Source organism: Bombus bifarius, unplaced genomic scaffold, assembly GCF_011952205.1.
Source record: "Bombus bifarius isolate JDL3187 unplaced genomic scaffold, Bbif_JDL3187 scf7180000008286, whole genome shotgun sequence".
NCBI classification, from domain to species: Eukaryota; Metazoa; Arthropoda; class Insecta; order Hymenoptera; family Apidae; genus Bombus; species Bombus bifarius.
The window spans coordinates 214330-231882 of record NW_022884569.1 but is presented as its reverse complement, the minus strand read 5'-3'; the positions used below and the strand labels follow the sequence as shown (position 1 = coordinate 231882).

The window sequence follows — 17553 nt, the reverse complement described above, 5'->3', positions numbered from 1 at the left end:
AAGGGGTTTGCTCGGGAACCTGGCGATCCGCTATCATCCGTTCTCTCCCTCTATCTTGCGCGCGCGCATGTTTCTCCGCGTCCCTCGGGTCAAGGAGGGACCGCGTGGCTATTTTTTCCCCGTAAGCCTACTTCCTTTTTCACCTGCGAGGTGAGAAACGATCCGCGAGAAAGTAGAAAACATCGGTGGCGACCGGTCGTCAACGACGTCGTCCTCGACAACGAGCAAGAGCGAAAGGTTGCAGTGTGACCGTGAAAAGAAAAGGCGCCACACGCCGTTACGAATTCGTTCCGAGTGCCGGTGTTTCTCGGTTTTTCAACGGGACGATTATTCATACACCATCGATCATGCTCTCGATGAAAAGCCCCACTCGACAGCCATGCGATTACGCGTGTTTTTTCGAAGACCCTGGGACGCGATCCGAAGAGGAACGAAACCCGAAGGTACGACAGAAGAAACGCAGTGAATCTCGGAGTTAGATCGACTGGAGAAAAAGTGGTATTTCAATTCGAATGCGAACGGGTAAGCCGTGGAGAGATGGACTGCCTTTTTTAACGTCAATTTTTTATGCCTAGAATCGGTAGAATAAATGCACACATTTTTCCTTGTAATACTATATATCGAATACATTTTTAGTAATTTTATCTTGCTTTAGAAATACGCATATAAAAGACGATAATAATATCCCAGACAATCCACGGTATAAGTTAGTCGAACTACTACATAGATGATGAAACGTGTTTTCGCGTTTATTGGAACAGTTCGACGTTTCTGTCTATTAACCGTGGCGATTTTCACGCTTCGTGCGGCTCAAATCCTATATCATAGAAAAAGGTACAGATACAGTTTTTCGCGACACGATTAGTGAAATTTAGCAGTAGACGTTTCCATCAAACGGAGCCATCTTAGGGCTCCCTCGCATGTTCCATCTTTCCCCGTCTCACCTTCGTTTCATTCGACGAAGAACGGAATAAAATTTCCAGCGCGTCGCACGAGATTTCGTAGTCCTTCGACAGATGGTAAAGACTCGACTTGCATCCAGGAGTCGATGCACCAGGACGGTGACTGTTGAAACGGGGTTTTGCGAAAAACAAATAATCCCGTGGTCGGTTAACGAGATCTGGATCTTGCCCGCGGTTTTCTTGCGTAACCGGATCTAGTTCTCATCTCGGTATTCCTCTTCTTCTTCTTCTTCTTCTTCGTAACTCGTCTCCGTTAACGCGATCGGCTCCAGTGCCGATAGCACGGTTGGTCTCGCCGCGGGGATTCACTTTCTAGGGTAGGTTGGTTGACTCGCGTAACTTCGTCGGCTACTTCTCGAACCTTGCACAAGTTACAAATTACCGAACCGTTCCTCGACCACGATCTCAAAAACTCATTCGACGAATACCTTCGTCTCCGTCTCCGCGTTCCCCTTTTTTACACTACTGTGCATAAATATTCGGACATTTCTAAATTATTACGAATACAGTGGCTCGCGAAAGTGTTTGAACATTTTTAGAGACTTTTTACGAATACATCAGGTGTGTTATAGGAAACATTCAAAGATTTCATTGGCACCATTAGGAAATTCGATTACCATAATTATATCGATCAAGTTTGAAACAAAGGAGCATGTATATTGAAGCTACAAGATTTTTAGTGCGAGTACCGTATATCTCACCGAAATCATAGGAATATTTAAACAGTCAGTTAGTCATTATTTCGTTATAACTTTTAAAAAGATAGAGAAAATCTTTTGATCGAATTGCACCAGGTGTTCAAATACTTGTACATGAGAACGTATGTACTTACGCGTATTCACGTCTGGCTCGTGAATTTCTCATAGAAAATTCGTACAACGTAGCGGTATCGCCTTTGTAGTATCGCGGCAAAGGAACGCGGGTTCAAACTGTACGCGAGCCGAGTGTACTTTTGATTGTTGCATAATTAATGCGCTCTATCCGAGGTTAATTAAACGGTAAGAGTTTTTCGTCGGGCGAAAAAAGATTCCACCTGGCTTCGAGATCTTTTTCCACCGAGCGACCTTGAGCCAGTCGGACAGCAGGGATTTTCAGCTCGTCCATTTCGCGAAATATTTCAACGTCGAGGTGGATGATGTAGATAAAGTGCGAACGTCCGAAGATGGTACGCGCCGGCTTGTTTTACTTTTTCTGCTTGCCGTTGGCTTAAGTTGCGCGCAATAATGCGGCCGCCATATAGGACCTGGATAGAAATAAATACGCGGGGTTAGACAGACCCATAGATCACCTGTATTCGGTACCATCGGTGTTCGCCACGATGTTCCTTTTTATTTTTTTCCTTTTTTCTTTTTCTTTTACGCGTGTGTTCCTTGCACTCGTCGATCGCACGAACCGAACGAGCGAACGTACGCTCGATCTCGTCACGCGAGATTCACTTTCAGAAACGAGCTGGCTTACAAACGAGCTGCAACTACCTGCGTCTCGCGAGAAAAACTTAGCCGTGACTATTAATTTTCACGCCTCGCTGTTTCCTCGAGGACGATTCAATTTTCGAAATCGCTGCGCTTCGTTAGCAGCGAATCTTGGCGAATCCGAGCATTGTTTTCCAACGACGAATCTCCTTCGTCGTGATATTACAGCGAGGCAATTAACGAGACCTTCGTCCGTTGCTTTCTTCGGCGAAGTACGCGATTACACGCGTATCGAGCCAAGAAGCAAGATGCGATAGCACGTCGCGTAATTAGACGCGCGCCAAAAAGGCTCGTAATAAAACTGTTGCCTGCGTAATAACGTGATTAACCGTCATCGAGTAAGCAGACCGAGTGACGGTGCAATTCAACGCGCGGAAAGGAGGAAAAGTCGCGGGCAAGGTAGCCGACGTTGGATACGCACGTAACCCTAGTTGAAGGAACGCGACCATTAAATACGCCAAGGATGTCTTTGCATCCGAATGCAATCGTTTACCACACGATTGGTAGCACCTCGCTTGCTTGGTTCGTAGCTCAAAGTTCACCGACAGGCTTTTCCCTCCGCTATACGCGCAAAGACGTAGAGATAGATAATCGTTAATCGTACAGTAACGTCTAATTTGTAAAAAGTTGCACGACAGGAAGTAAAAAATTCGTTGATCAAAGGCGGTTGGGCTTTTGTAATATGACGGTACATTCGTTATTTTCGTAGCGGCCTATCTCTAATTTACATTGCAACTCCGGTTCCCTGGATAATCATAATTGCTGCTAACGGTAGTCATTAACGCGGTCGTAGCTGCGATATTGCCTATCCGTCAGTAATCTAACGCTGTGAAGCACGACGCCTCCGATAATTACAAAGAAGCTGTAACCACCAGGAAGCGACAGGGTGAATCCCCCATTAAGCCGAGATAATTTTATACGTTTTGTCCTCGGTATTTTCCGGCTAAGTCTATCCTCGAGGAAAAACTAACGTGCGTATTTCGCGACCATCGAGCAAGATCGGTGTTGAAAAAACGCCTAAAACACCTGTGGACGTGCGACAGCTGATTAAGCAGGATGGTATAATCGCTATATGCGCTTGATAATTAATTATATTTTCTGACCGATTTAAATCTATGGCCAGCTACAATATGACTTAAGATTTAACTTAGAATTTTGTAATTCGCAGCTCAAGTACAAGAGACGAGTATACAAGATGCTGCATCTCGACGAGAAACAGCTGAAGGCGATGCACACGAGAACGAACTTGCGAAGGTTACTGGAATACGTGGCAAACAGCCAGGTCGAGAAGATCGCCAAGATGTGCAGCAAGGGTCTGGATCCTAATTTCCACTGCCAGGAAACCGGAGGTAAAACCGATTACGAGTTTCTTTCTCGGTTGAATTTGTGGCACTGATCCGGCAAACGTTCTACCGTAGTTGCCGAAAAAGCTCGATTTCATTTAGATAAAAGCTTCGTGGCGAGCTAATTCATGCAAAGAGGAAAAGTTCTCGCTGAAACGTCGGATATAACTGTATTCCACTATGTAGCCAGCTATTTCTCGTTTGGCTAATCACAAACTCGCAACCACGCGTTTGCCTTCTGTCGCCTCGAGACAACATGCCGACCTTGAGGCCGCGTCAGTGGTCATCGGATTTCCTCGTGTCCATCAGAATCTTCCACGCGTTAGGAATCCACGTCGATGTACCGCGAGTGATCTCACGCGAAAATTTGCCTGCTTTTGCAGAAACTCCGTTGACCTTGGCCACGACCCTGAAAAAGCCTTCGAAGGTCATAATAGCGCTGGTGAACGGCGGCGCGCTGTTGGATTATCGAACGAAAGAGGGTCTGACGGCAATGCATCGCGCCGTCGAACGAAACAGCTTGGAGGCGGTGAAGACGCTGCTCGAGCTTGGCGCCAGCCCCAATTACAAGGACACCAAAGGATTGACGCCGCTCTATTACAGCGTCATATACAAGACCGACCCGATGCTCTGCGAAACGCTGCTTCATGACCACGCGACGATCGGCGCCCAGGATTTGCAGGGGTGGCAGGAAGTGCACCAGGTCTCGCAACAATTTTTTCTTTTTCTTTTGTACCATTTCCTAAAGCACTGTCCGTTTAAGCTGCGTCCTCGTCTAAGCAACAACGGTAAACTCATTATTGTCTGTCGTTGTTGCATGTTTGAAACGATAATCAACACATATCGACTTACAGAAACATTTCTCATACCGAACGACGGATATCTGGTGTTTGCTTCGGTTTCAAAATGGTCGTTTTTCCTAGCAGAAAAATTGTCCACGCACGATTTCGTCGTGAAACGTTTGTTTCCACCAGAATGTGTTTCGTTTTACTCTGATCTTTACCGCTCTGATTGGAAACAAACAACAATCGACTTCTGTTACGAGAAACAGTAGCACGAAAAATGGTGGAAAAACATTGGACAGTAAACCGGCAACTTTTTCAAAATACACATCGACCGAAAGTTGTTGGTTGTTGCTTGCAGTAAGGACGCAGCTTTAGACTGGACGTATCTATCTCGAGCAACACGTGGTAAGGTTTGAAGGACAAGTTAAGGGAAGGTAGGAAAAGTACGGTTTAATTATAATCGCGTCCCCTTCGATAATCGATACTTGGTGTGGTGTTCGCAGGCCTGCCGCAACAACCTGGTCCAACACCTGGATCACTTGCTTTTTTACGGCGCCGACATGAACGCGCGTAACGCATCTGGTAATACACCGTTGCACGTTTGCGCAGTGAACAACACGGACTCCTCTTGCATACGCCAGTTGCTGTTCAGAGGCGCGCAGAAGGACAGTTTGAATTACGCGAACCAAACGCCTTACCAGGTCGCCGTGATCGCCGGGAACATGGAGCTGGCCGAGGTCATTAAGAACTATCAGCCGGAGGAAGTTGGTGAGTGCGAATCACACTGACAGATAGGCGAACCTCGTCGAAGATTCGACGTGATTAGGGGAAGGAGGAACTGTTGGCGAGACAATCTTCCTTTTGTCGTTCTTTCAAGCAACAGAGAAAAGATGAAACCAAACCTCCCCTCCACGCGACCGCTGGTCGATCAGTTGATCGATTAATTTTCTACGTTTTGATCGTGCCATGCGATAGCCGATTCTTAATAGGTAGACAACATTCAGGCAATCGACAGCGATCACGAAAAACTCGTGATTCGGAGAATTCGATGAGCGTGTTTCGCAATCCTTTTTGAATCGTTCGACGACATCGTTTCGCACTCGAGATTACGGACAACTCGAGTTGTACAACGTATACACGACGTAACACGTCCGTTGACAGACGAAGAGTAGCTACGCGAAACGCTTATCTGATAAAGCGCGGACTTCGCATCGACCGTCCGGGAATTTTTTAAACATAGAGCACGTCACGAATTTAGCCTGGCATGTGCATGTACGTAGAACGCTTCACCTTTTTTCTTTACCTGTCTACTAAGAGACAAACACGCTTCAGCGCTTGCTCGTAGCGTAGCGAAGAGTAGCTAGTGAACCATAGACTAGTCTAACGATGTAAATATATAACATACAAATATATATTTACGTATATATAATTGTGCGTGTATCTGTGTCTGTGCTGTATGACAAAAGTACATGAAATTGTAACAGTCTAATGGGATCTTTGGTGGTGATGGTCTTGTAAGACGTCGAGTATGTTTGTAACGATATAACGAGAAGTAACGACTAAAGTTTGATTGCTTTTGAGTAATTACTAACGATGCCGTATCTTTTGGTCTCGTCGTAGAGCGACTTCGCTGTTGTCGGATCTAACGAGATTGTTTTTGAAAATCGTACAGATACGGAGAAATCGAACTCCGCTGCTGACAAAACGGATATCGAACGTTCGATTGACAAGCCCGGCAATGGCGAAGTCGTGAAAACAAGTTGACTAGTAATGTTTGGTAGTTTCGACGTACTTTGTGAGTATACGTACGTGTGTCGTCGTGGACCATTGGAATTCCCTTGGAGTAAAATGGAAAAAGCGAAGCTGTTTCCAGTCGATGCTTCCGAGGAGTCCGGTGGCCCGTTGACGGCAACCTCGAAATCACCGGTGCACATGTGCTGTGTCTGTCTAACAAAAAAAAAAAAAAACAAAAAAAAGAGAGAAAAGGAAGTACGAAAGTACGATGCGGATATATCTCAGTGGCACCTTTACAACCTCGGGCACATTGTATCGTACAAAACAGATACAAGCAACCGCGTCGAATGCGTGACTCTTGCGTGTGCTTTTCACCGCTTTCTTGTATACAGAGACTAACGATGATAACGTTATTCGATCGTCGTTGTTCCTTATAACACGTGACATAACGTGAATCACATGCCGTCGAGCAATGCCGAGTATTTAACAATTTGTGTAGGTGCGCGTGTGTGCGTGCGTGTGTGCCGTCGGCAGCTTGTAAGTCCGCTTGAAAATTCTGTGAAAACGAAACGCGCGCGGCGAAAGGTCGCGGACGTCCAATCGAATCGCTCGCTTGTTTGAAAAACATGGTACGATGCACGGGAAACGCATCGTAGCAAAAAGCACGCTCGAAACGAGAGAGAAAGCATTTCGTGAGATCGAAAGAAATACTGTTTGCCAGGGATTCGGGATTCGGGGAAATCGTGTTTAGAAAGGGACACGCGCGTGTCAGATCACACACACACACATTGGACTCGTGAGCGAGAACACAGAAAGATGATAATATCGGGAGAGAAAAAGTGACAAAGAGACGATCTCGCTCCAAAGGAAGACGAATACCTTCGGAGAGCGGCGTCTACTTGTAAGGCTAAGTAATCCTTTCTTTACTTAACCTTGCAACCCTCGATTTTCCAGTACCGTTTAAAGGGCCGCCACGCTACAACCCGAAACGACGGTCGGTGGCCTTCGGCGGCACGTCGACGATGACCACGAGCTGCTCGGCCAGTAACTTGGGCACCCTGACCAGGATACCTTCCGCGGAACAACAGCACGGATCTGGTGGAAGTTTGACCGGTTCCGGAGGAGGTAGCCTCACCAGAACGATCTCAGTGGAGCAGTACACGGCGAGCGTCAACGCGGTCACGAGAGTACCGTCCGCCGAGCAATACGCGACCGGCAACCTGACCAGAGTACCGTCCACGGAACAACAGTATCCATCCACCGGCACCCTGAACAGAGTACCGTCCTCGGAACAATATGCCAGCCCTATCGCGACCGCGAACGGTACCACCACCGTAACCAGGATGTCTTCCGGAGAGCAATACTCCGCGACCGCCGGTACGCTCACCAGAGTACCGTCCACAGAGCAATATCCAACTGGTACGCTCACCAGAGTACCGTCCGCCGAGCAGTACGCGAACAGTATCGCGAGGACGGCGGACACCCATCACGCCGCCCTCGCCAGAGTACCGTCCATCGAAGCAACCAGAAACGAGCTACAGAGAATACCGTCCGAGCAGCACGTTGCCGCTAGATCCGCCGAGCAGAACGGTCATCGGATTACCTCGGACTACCAGAGCCCCAATTCGCTGAGGGATCCTAACGCGAGGTAAGCATAAACTGTCTTTGCGATCTCTCTTGCGAACTCGGCTGCTCTCGAAATCGGGATTTCCTCGTTACTCCTCTTGTCCCTTCTTATCCTCCGTGCTGTTCACTCAAATCTCCAACATCTCTTCTCTTTGATTAATCCGACCGATCAAGGTCGAGATTTCTTGCCGCGTTCTTTACGAAACCAGGGCGTCTGCTCTTATCTTTGATTCGATATCGATATAACTTCACACGTGTTTCCAACAGGCTATTTTCCGATACTAACCTTCGCGACGAATTCAATCGATCGTACGTTGTTCGGGTGGCGGGTAACCCGCGTGTTCATCCGCGCGTTCGGGAATTAACCGATCGCGCGTTAAAGCAAAGACAATTTACGCTAATCTCGTGAGATTTAATCGAACATAAGGTCGAACGTAGTTACGTTCGACTCCTATACGAGTTCCGCCTCCATTTCAAGATTACCAGCCACCGCGGAGAACTATCAGAACGTAAGAATGGAGGGACTGACGAGGCTGCAAGAACACCGGCTCGAGCTTCAACACCGTCTTGACATGCACAGAACGATGGAGATGCCGCCGTCGCCGTCACCGAGCAGCAGGAGTCTAGCTCCTTTCAGCTCGGCTAGCTCGAGCCTCTCCGAAGGCAGCAATCAACCGTCCGGCGAAGATTCCGCCAGCATCGTCACAGGTATACACACACAGGTTTATTTTCCTCGACTTTTGCCTCTCTCGGTCGCGACCAGAGCGACGAGAATGCGGTTCTACGGAAGCTCGCGTGCTCGCAACCTTCATCGTTCAAGAGATTTCGTGAGATGTAGCCTCCGTATATGCGTTTGGGACACGGCACGTGATCCCCTGATGCGACACGGAGAGAAAGGTACAGAGAGAAAGAGAGGGAGAGAGAAAAAAGAGAAAGCGAGAAACACGATCAAGTGTATTTGTATATTTGGCGTGACTCGAACGTCGAACCATCACCATCAGAAATGGTACGCGATGCCAGACAGGCTAACTTTGCCGAGTCTGTTCCACGCGGTGCTATGACGTTTCTCGAGACGATGACGAAACAACACGCGAGATACGACTATCTGTGTCTCGATGGATGTAACATCGGCGATCTAGACATTCCACGCCACGAAACTCTCTCTACGTACACACGTATTTACTAGTTAGGAAATTTCAAAAGAGCGGATATATCGTTTTAGCGTTAAGCTGGCGCTTTCTACTTTCCGTTAACAAATCTAGCGTTGCATGACGTTCAAGCCGGTCTAAGAATCCGATCGAGCCAATGGAACGATGAAAAGCTCAAACGACCATGCTTGTTTTCGTAAATTTTTTAGACAAGAGTCTCGGCGATACAGCCTCCGACGTGATTAGCGACAGTTCCGGGGTCGGAACCTCACAGTCGGACACTACCAATTCCCTCTCGATCCCAGGTACCACGGTCGTTTGCGTCGAGAGCTACAACAGCGGAATTCTAGGCCATCTGAATATCAATCAGGGAGATATCTTGGAAGGTACAGACTATAATTATCTTCTCTATCGCTCTTTATTTATTCGATCAAGGCTCGCGTTTATCGCGTTTCCGATAACGGAACGAACGCTGTTCGTTGATTTTTATTTCGTAAGTATGCACATTTTTTGTTTACGAGTTTGTGGACTTTGGTAGATTCGTATTTCTTTTTTTCGTTATAATAGTTGATTGTGGGATTACTTTCGACACGGCGACTGATTCTACGAATCTAGATTAAGCGAATTTTAATTTTAATAATTTAGTTATAGTCGTTTGTAAATGATGTGTCGTACTCTATATACGTTTTGTAATATGACGTTACGTTTTATATGTTTTTCTTATAAGCTGGGAAAAAGTAAAATTGCCCGAACAACAGTCGCATGGTGGTGGAAATATCCTGGACCTTTGTTAATTGTTTCTTCTCAAATATCTCATCGATGGTGCATTCAAATGAAATACACCGATTCATCGAATAATCAACCAGTTATATATCTTTTCTGATGGTATTCTTGCAAGGGAGATATAACACGCTAAAATTTCAAGCCAATCTCGTCGAAACCAAATACCTTTATTGCTTAGTCGATAATTTCTAAAATTAGAAGGTTGAAATACGCCGGTAGTGAGTTGTATTTTTTATTTTTTTATTTTTAACAGTCACCGGAGCGACCGACTGTGGTCTTCTCGAAGGAGTGCTTCGGGGACAGGGCACGGGTCTGTTTCCGGCGCACTGCGTACAAGAAGTCAGGCTCCGTCACACGAACATTCCACTGGGTCCTCAACCTGCCAGGGATGGCCGGAACAGAGTATTGGGCCGTAGAGAATCTCAACATAAGTATTTCGCTACTGCTCCTAGACTGAAGAAACCGTGAGTCACTTACGTATATTACTTTATATTACATCTTACATTATCATCTTACATTATCATGCATCCTACACAGACGTATAATAATAACATCGGTTAGATCGGACATTTTTACAAGCTAGAGAGGCGTCCGTTAGAGCGAATATCTTCGAATATCCTCGAGCCTGTCGTAGCCTTGAGTGCTAACGGAAACGACGCTGGTTTAATCCACCGAGTAACCGTTATTCAATTCGTTGATCTTCAGAGTTACGTCTGAACCTCGTACCGTGGTACTGCATCGCTCGAGAAAAGGTTTCGGCTTCGTATTACGGGGCGCCAAGGCAACCTCGCCTCTAATGGAACTGACGCCGTCGGCCAGGTATCCCGCCTTGCAGTACTTGGACGACGTCGATCAAGGAGGAGTGGCCGACCTAGCTGGCCTCCGAAAAGGAGACTACCTTATCCAAGTAAGTAACAAGTAGAGAAGCAGTTCGAATCGCTTCGTATTGTATACGAAAAATTCGAATTTTACCTACTTGAAACGTGATTTGAAACTTGGAAACATAGAAAGCTTCGAATGGATATTGGAACAACCGTTGCTAATCGCAGTTTCGTTTTTATTTTCTAACTTTGGTTTATCAATTTGTTCAACTTCTATTCTATCGATGCCTGGTACTTTTTCGTAGATCAACGGTGAAGATGTGACGACGGCGTCGCACGAACACGTAGTCGACCTGATCCGAAAATCCGGGGAACTGGTCAGAATGACGGTAGTTTCCCCGATGATCAGCCTTCCGAATTCGCAATCGGCAGCCCTTTTGCCAACTAGTCAACCTATTCAGAGACAGTACGCAACCCTTCCGCGTAAAGGTAACAACAACGTGGTGATTGGCGGTACGCTTGGCAGATCACCGGCTCCCATGCCACCCCGAAGAGACCCGAAAACCACTCTGAGCGTTGGTCGCGCTCGAGCAAGATCGATGGTCGCGGGATTAGGTAAACTTTTGATGATAAAAGTAAAAAATACAGTAATGCCGGCTTGAATTCCAATAGAAATGAATTGTTTCGCCTAAATTACCTAGTCCTATCCGCTCTCCGCTACTGTTCTCAACAATTTCGTTCATGTATATAAATATGTGTATAATCGCCGCTCGACATTAGTTTCTTCTCCTATATATGTAATTACCAAGTATACTGTACAAATTTACTATGTTTTCTCGTGACATGCAGAAGGTGGTGGTGAGAGAGACGATCGCGACGAAATAACGTCGACGGGAGCCAAATCGAGTAGCGCGGAATCGATTCATCTTCCTCAGCAACCATCGACCGGACCCAATACCGGACAGAACACACCGGTGCAGCCGCGAACGGCCAGTATTCGATCGAGACCTACCTCCAGTAGGATCACTGCCGCGGAACTGGAGGTACGTATGAAAAATCACGAAGCATATACCGTTGCTCGATCACGAACGATGCGCTTCTTGTTCTCCTCGAATGGCACTGCACGAACGAACTGAGGCTTCAGCTTTGTCCTTCCTTTCTTCCAGGAACTATTTCAGCGGCAGCAAGGTAGTACCAGTGGTCAGTACAGCTCGTCCATGATGAGCTCTCACTTTCAAACTGGTCAAGCTACCAAGTCGCATCCTTCCTCACCTGCTAAGACCGGCAGGGTATACGCGAGCGTAGCGGAAATGAAACGCAAAGGCAAAGTAAGGATACTTTCCCTCGAAAGTTAATCGTATATACTCTTTTCGATCTGCCTCTGTAGTGGGTCGTTTTATTATACTCTGTCGCGTGATACTTTGCTCGATGGTTACGAACGTGATAGAGTTTGCGGTGTTTGACAGCTGTAGAAACTAAGCAAACCGCTAAACTGTCTATTCTAAGGATTCTATCTGGCAAATATAAAGGAGAATCGTTTCAACAGCGAGTTAACTTTTTTTAGATCATTAATCAATTAAACGATAAACGTATTTACCTTCGGTAAAACTGATTTTACATTTTAGTGCATTTATAGAAATGTATATTTTTATAAAGATAATTGGAAAAATGAAACTTGGATGAGAAATTGTTTCGCGTAGTAAGTATTATATATCCGGGAAGGGTTAACGATTCGACTGTAAAATTTCTGGTCAGAGGAATCCCTAGAAGCGGCAAGCTTTGTTTAACTCCGATCGACTTAATTTTCCGTAACTTGGATAAATTGTTTGCCGTTACAGTAGATCCGTGTTGTTGGTGATCCGTTGGTGACCCGAGTATTTCTGGTCATTTAATTAGTCGCTGTGCCTCCCCACTCTTTGTTTAACCATTATCGATATTCTGGTTCTCGGCGAGAGTATTGAAAGTATTTTTCAGAGTGGCTAGTGCTCCTCGATGCATGCTACCCAGGTGGTGATGGTGGCTGTTTTTACGCATGTGTGTTGTAGTTTTCTCGCAAGCCAGCACGAGTGTACAGCAAGGGGCGCTCCTGGTACGAGAGAGACAACGAGGACGACTTATATTACTGATCGAAAATACTTTGTTTCTAGCGCGTCCGTGACTTGCATGATTCCAGGTGACTAAGCCATTTGCTAATGAAAATCCGATGCTCGAAAGGGTATCGGATATCACTTTCAGCTTTATGAACACGCCTCGCAGAACTAACGATGTATATCCATGAAACGAACATTTTAATTACTTTGCTTACACTTTTTGCATGATCGTGCATTCTTCCCCCGTGTGCCATACATAATCGGCCGTTACACGTTTAAATAACATCCAACTTTCTCAGAATTGCGAACCATCTTAAATTCCCGCGAGTCGCCAAATAATCTCAAAGTCACTCGACATCTCAAAATGTATAAATCTTATTAAACAAGGAGAAAATGGAACTTGATAAATTTGTAAATATAAGTAGATGCAAATTAAGACGATAATGGTATTAACCAATTAATGAGCACATGTACGTGACCATAACCGATTATTTTGTAGCTACTGATCTTTGTAAATTGGAACTACGGTACCTTATACGAAAATATGTTTATAAAATGTGTATTATACACCTATTTTCATTATTAGTTATTATTAGTTGCTTCTTAAACATTCGATTTTGAAGACAGAGATTTAGTCATTCTCGTTAATAAAGGAGAAAAATTTGCGCGTTAAGGGAATATAAATTGCTTTTTATCGGTGCTTCTCCAAGTTCGTATAATTCTCGGATATTGCGTTACTTGTGACAGTAGTACGAGCTATGTATGTGCGACCAGCTATTGTTTTTTGTGAACGCTATCCCCTCGAAATCGCCGGATCGTGGGTCCCAATAGGATTTTGTCGGTTTGTTCACAGCTGAACTCAAGAGTGCGATTCTTCGGTGGATTGGGCGGTGGTTCCGATCTTCACCGAGACTTTCACAGTACACCGGACTTAAACGTGCAGGTTCAGTCGTCTATTTTGGCTCCGAAAGGGCATAGAAGCCAGGAGGACGTAAACGCGTTGAATGGCAGAAACGGGCTTCCACCACCGAACCATCCGCCACCTCCACCACCGGTCGGTCAAGTCGTCAAAGTGAACGTGGGCGCGAACGTGCCGGACGTAGTCACGCCGGCTTCTGTGTACGATAATATGGCTCATATACAGCAAGTCAAAGGTACCGTATATCGTCAGGATATTTCAACGCGTTACGGTTCAGTCACGTGTTATTTCGTGATAAATTTCACGGTGGCTGCTTGTCAGCCTCCGCTCCTATTGTACTGGAAGCTGGAAAGAAAGGCGAGTGGAATAGATATAAATCCGATTATACCCATCTCGATCGTACACGCGTTTCTTACCGTTTTCTTTTACTCATCCTACCCTTATACCTGATATTAGTTTTAAAATTCTTTTAAGTATAGTTTTTCGAATATGAAGCGAAAGATCCACCTGGTTAGAAACTTCCCTACGCTATTTACATAGCGTTTGAAATTTTACAAACATACGGAGAAATATGAATTTGCATAAAACTGCACGATACTATGATCGGTCGAAATGGTCACATCTGCCAATCGTGTCGTTTAATGAACGAATCGAGCAGAATGCTCCTCTCGCTGCTGTACCATTCCGCTAGTCTCTTTCCAACACCGCGTTGTAGAAATTATTCCCACACAAGATAACTATATTCTTCCTGTTCTATGCAGAACTGGCAGCCGCGACAGCAGACGGAGGTTATGGCGTGATGTCGAGCTTCCGACCATCGAATAGCGCCAAGTTATACGCCTCACCGGAAGATATGAAGACGGTAGGATATCGTTCTCGCAGCCTACCAACTCATACGACCCGTTGTCACGTGAGGAAATCGCACAGTCTGCGCACCACCAATAACACGACCTTCAAGCCGTTAAACAACCAACAAAACGTGAACAACACCGTCAGCAACAACAACCAGGTGAACAACAATCAGTCGGCCAACAACCAGTACGCGCAACCTCTGAAGACCAACAGAAGTCACAGTACGGCTGGTGTCAGGGAAAGAAAGAAGAAGGCCATCGGTACCAGTTCCTCGATCACGAATCTCTCGTCAGTGGCGAACAACAATGCTGGAAATACGGTGACTAACGCAGCTCCGCCGATCCCAGAACCGGATTACAGCCTGTCGGAATCGGACAACGACGAGGGAGAGGAAGAGACGGACGATGATGGAGAATCAGAGATCGCGAAGGAACTCGAGAAAGCGGCTGCAAGGGAGAAATTGGAATCCACTCGAGAAACATCGGGCAACTCGAACACCTCGGGTTCGAGTTCATCCGGTAGCAGTTCGTTACCACATTCGTTCAGCGTTGAAGAAATTCAGAAGGTCAGAACGCAATTGAAGTCTTCGAAGAGCCACCCGAACGACTTTTTGTTGCAACAAACTCAGCAATCCCTCGTCGAGGACGGCGATAACAGCTCGAGTGGTGTGAGTTCCGACCAAGACGTGCCAGTGGGTCCACCAACAGGTTTCGATGATACGACCGTTAGAAATCTTGCCAACGAAGCCGCGCAACATCCGACCACGGTGCTCTCCGTCACCAATGTAGAGAAGGAGACGAATCCGAAAAGAACGAGCTACGGTGGTAGCGGATTACTGACGCGACACGCGGTTAGCCTAGCCCAGTTGCCGCCACCGATCGAGGCGGATGCCGAGGAACAAAGCAACGATCTGTTCGTTCCACCACCGCCTGAGTTCAACGCTGGACCTTCCGCGGGCAGCGGCGACGAACTGGTATTCGCTCCTCCGCCTCAATTCTGCGACAACAAGCAGCAACCGCAACAACAACAGCAACAGAATCGCGTGAAGATCATCGGAGCGATACCGAAGGTTACCAACAATCAAGTAAAAGCTTCCGGTGGGCGGTTGCATAACCAGTGAGAAAGAATCGTTGCGAAGGATCGCCGATGAACGGACGGTTCGAGTCGCGTGATCGCGGGTCACGATTTACCAGAGTCAATTTAATCTTTCCCTATTAACCTTTCTCCTCCCGAGATAATTATGTACGCACATAGTGTTGCGCGTGATCCCTAAATATCACCTGTTCCGTCACTGGACCAACGATCGAACGCAAACTCGTTCGACCATTGGGAATAACATACGATGCGATTGGCTGCAATAAAATTTTTCATCGATCAACGTTCCCCGCGCCGGAGGAGTTTTGTAAGGAACGAACGCGCGCGTCTTCTCTATCGCTAAAGTATCCGTACTTGAATAGGGCGCCGTTTAGGTCGCTCCGTCAAAAGGGTCTGTAGTAGTGAACAAGGTATTCAGTGAATTTTTACCGTAAAACCTAGAATATGTATGAGTCGTACGAACCGCAGATACGTTAGACTTATAAAAGAAACGTGCGCGCGATGCTTTCTACACACAAAGCGGTGTGACGCAACGTTCGTGAATGTCAAAATTCCATAGCCGTCTCGTGGAATGGCCTAAAGAGGTGAACGAGGAAAAAAAAAAGGAAGGATCTATAAATCGTACTGTAGCTCGTAATTAGAGAGAAGTGAGAAATGAGCGAGCAAAAGAAAAAGAAAAGAATAAAGAAAGAATAATTCTATACGATGCACGCTCGTGTGTGTGTATTATGTATGTGTGCGTGTAAGAAACGTAGAGAACGAATGCGTAGCGTATATCGGTTTGTTTTTCATATTTCTATCGAAGTACGACGCGTGTTTAATACTTTTACATGTAACAACCTCTATCTGTAAACGTCATCAACTTCTCCCATTCCACCGCGAAACAAGCAGAAAAGAACGAAGGCACTTTCGAGGAAGAACGCATCGAAATGTAAAATCGTGCTAAGACACGAATCGGTGCTGCTAATCGTAATTCGTTTGATATCTTTTTAGTATTGGAGTGGCGCGAATTCGATGCGGAGAAGAAAGAATCGAAGGTGCCGAATCAATGGATTAGCTAGTAAAGCGCGCGCGCGGTTGAGTTCGATTCCGTTTCTCTCGTGTTTAGACACTGCTCAAGAGCCTAATTACAAAGTTCTACTCACAAAGTCATTAGAGATTGTTTCTAGTTTGTAATAACGAGTAATAGCGTTACGACGAGTATGAATTTATCTCTAAGCTCGTAATCGCGTTAATAGAGGCGCACTGTACTACGTTAACGCACCAACATTATTCAGCTTGTAAGATAGATCGTATTCCTTCCATTTGAATCAGGCTCCTGAGAGCCGCGAGGTGTTAGCATAACTTTGACGATCTTTCCCTCACCGAAAATGATGTTTGTTCGCTAAAAAGAAATGCACGGTTATCTCTGGTCCCTCATCGAAGTGTTTCACGTCGAAGATAATCAAAAGTCGATCCTTTTCTTGTAATGGAATAACCCTCGTTGATTTATCCTTTGTATATAGTATATAATTGATCGGCAGTGGAGAAATAAAGGAGAAAGATCTCGCGACTCTCGGCGACACTGCTACATACTGTATATATATACCGAACAACATTGCTACGTATTGAATATCTATAACGATGGAACGATTATTATCATCACTTTTATGATCACACCGCGATAGATTTAAGCGATATCCATGAAAGCAACGTCCTTCCTAATTATTGTTTCTATGCCTTTTCAAGTTAAATCATATTCATATACAAAACAGTGAAGTATGATGTTAAGTCAAGTGCATGCTTGTTGAAGCATGAATGAAACAGTTTTCGAGTCGAAGGAAATCATATTAAAGATAAGTATTAAATGTTCCTTAAATATTTTATTGTTTGTTTCCGATCGGTAAAAAAGAACGAAAGATCACTGATGCGTGTATATCGTTT

General features: G+C 45.7%; 1 protein-coding gene across 7 annotated transcripts in view; it reads left to right on the top strand.

Annotated features, from left to right (window-relative positions):
- LOC117212256 (SH3 and multiple ankyrin repeat domains protein 3) overlaps window positions 1-16112 on the top strand; it is a 177696-nt gene extending 161584 nt beyond the window's left edge. For 4 of the 7 annotated variants that reach the window (XM_033456883.1, XM_033456879.1, XM_033456880.1 and 1 more), the window contains 13 exons: window positions 3603-3783; window positions 4161-4480; window positions 5066-5330; window positions 7251-7944; window positions 8401-8630; window positions 9280-9456; window positions 10107-10317; window positions 10559-10760; window positions 10980-11289; window positions 11524-11717; window positions 11841-12002; window positions 13618-13918; window positions 14445-15655. In XM_033456883.1, coding sequence (XP_033312774.1) covers window positions 3603-3783; window positions 4161-4480; window positions 5066-5330; window positions 7251-7944; window positions 8401-8630; window positions 9280-9456; window positions 10107-10317; window positions 10559-10760; window positions 10980-11289; window positions 11524-11717; window positions 11841-12002; window positions 13618-13918; window positions 14445-15655 — 4458 coding nt within the window. Of the gene's footprint in view, window positions 1-151; window positions 444-3602; window positions 3784-4160; window positions 4481-5065; window positions 5331-7250; window positions 7945-8400; window positions 8631-9279; window positions 9457-10106; window positions 10318-10558; window positions 10761-10979; window positions 11290-11523; window positions 11718-11840; window positions 12003-13617; window positions 13919-14444 lie in introns of those variants that run through there. The other 3 variants (XM_033456885.1, XM_033456882.1, XM_033456884.1) reach the window with 3 other exon arrangements.
- Window positions 16113-17553: the final 1441 nt, after the last annotated feature.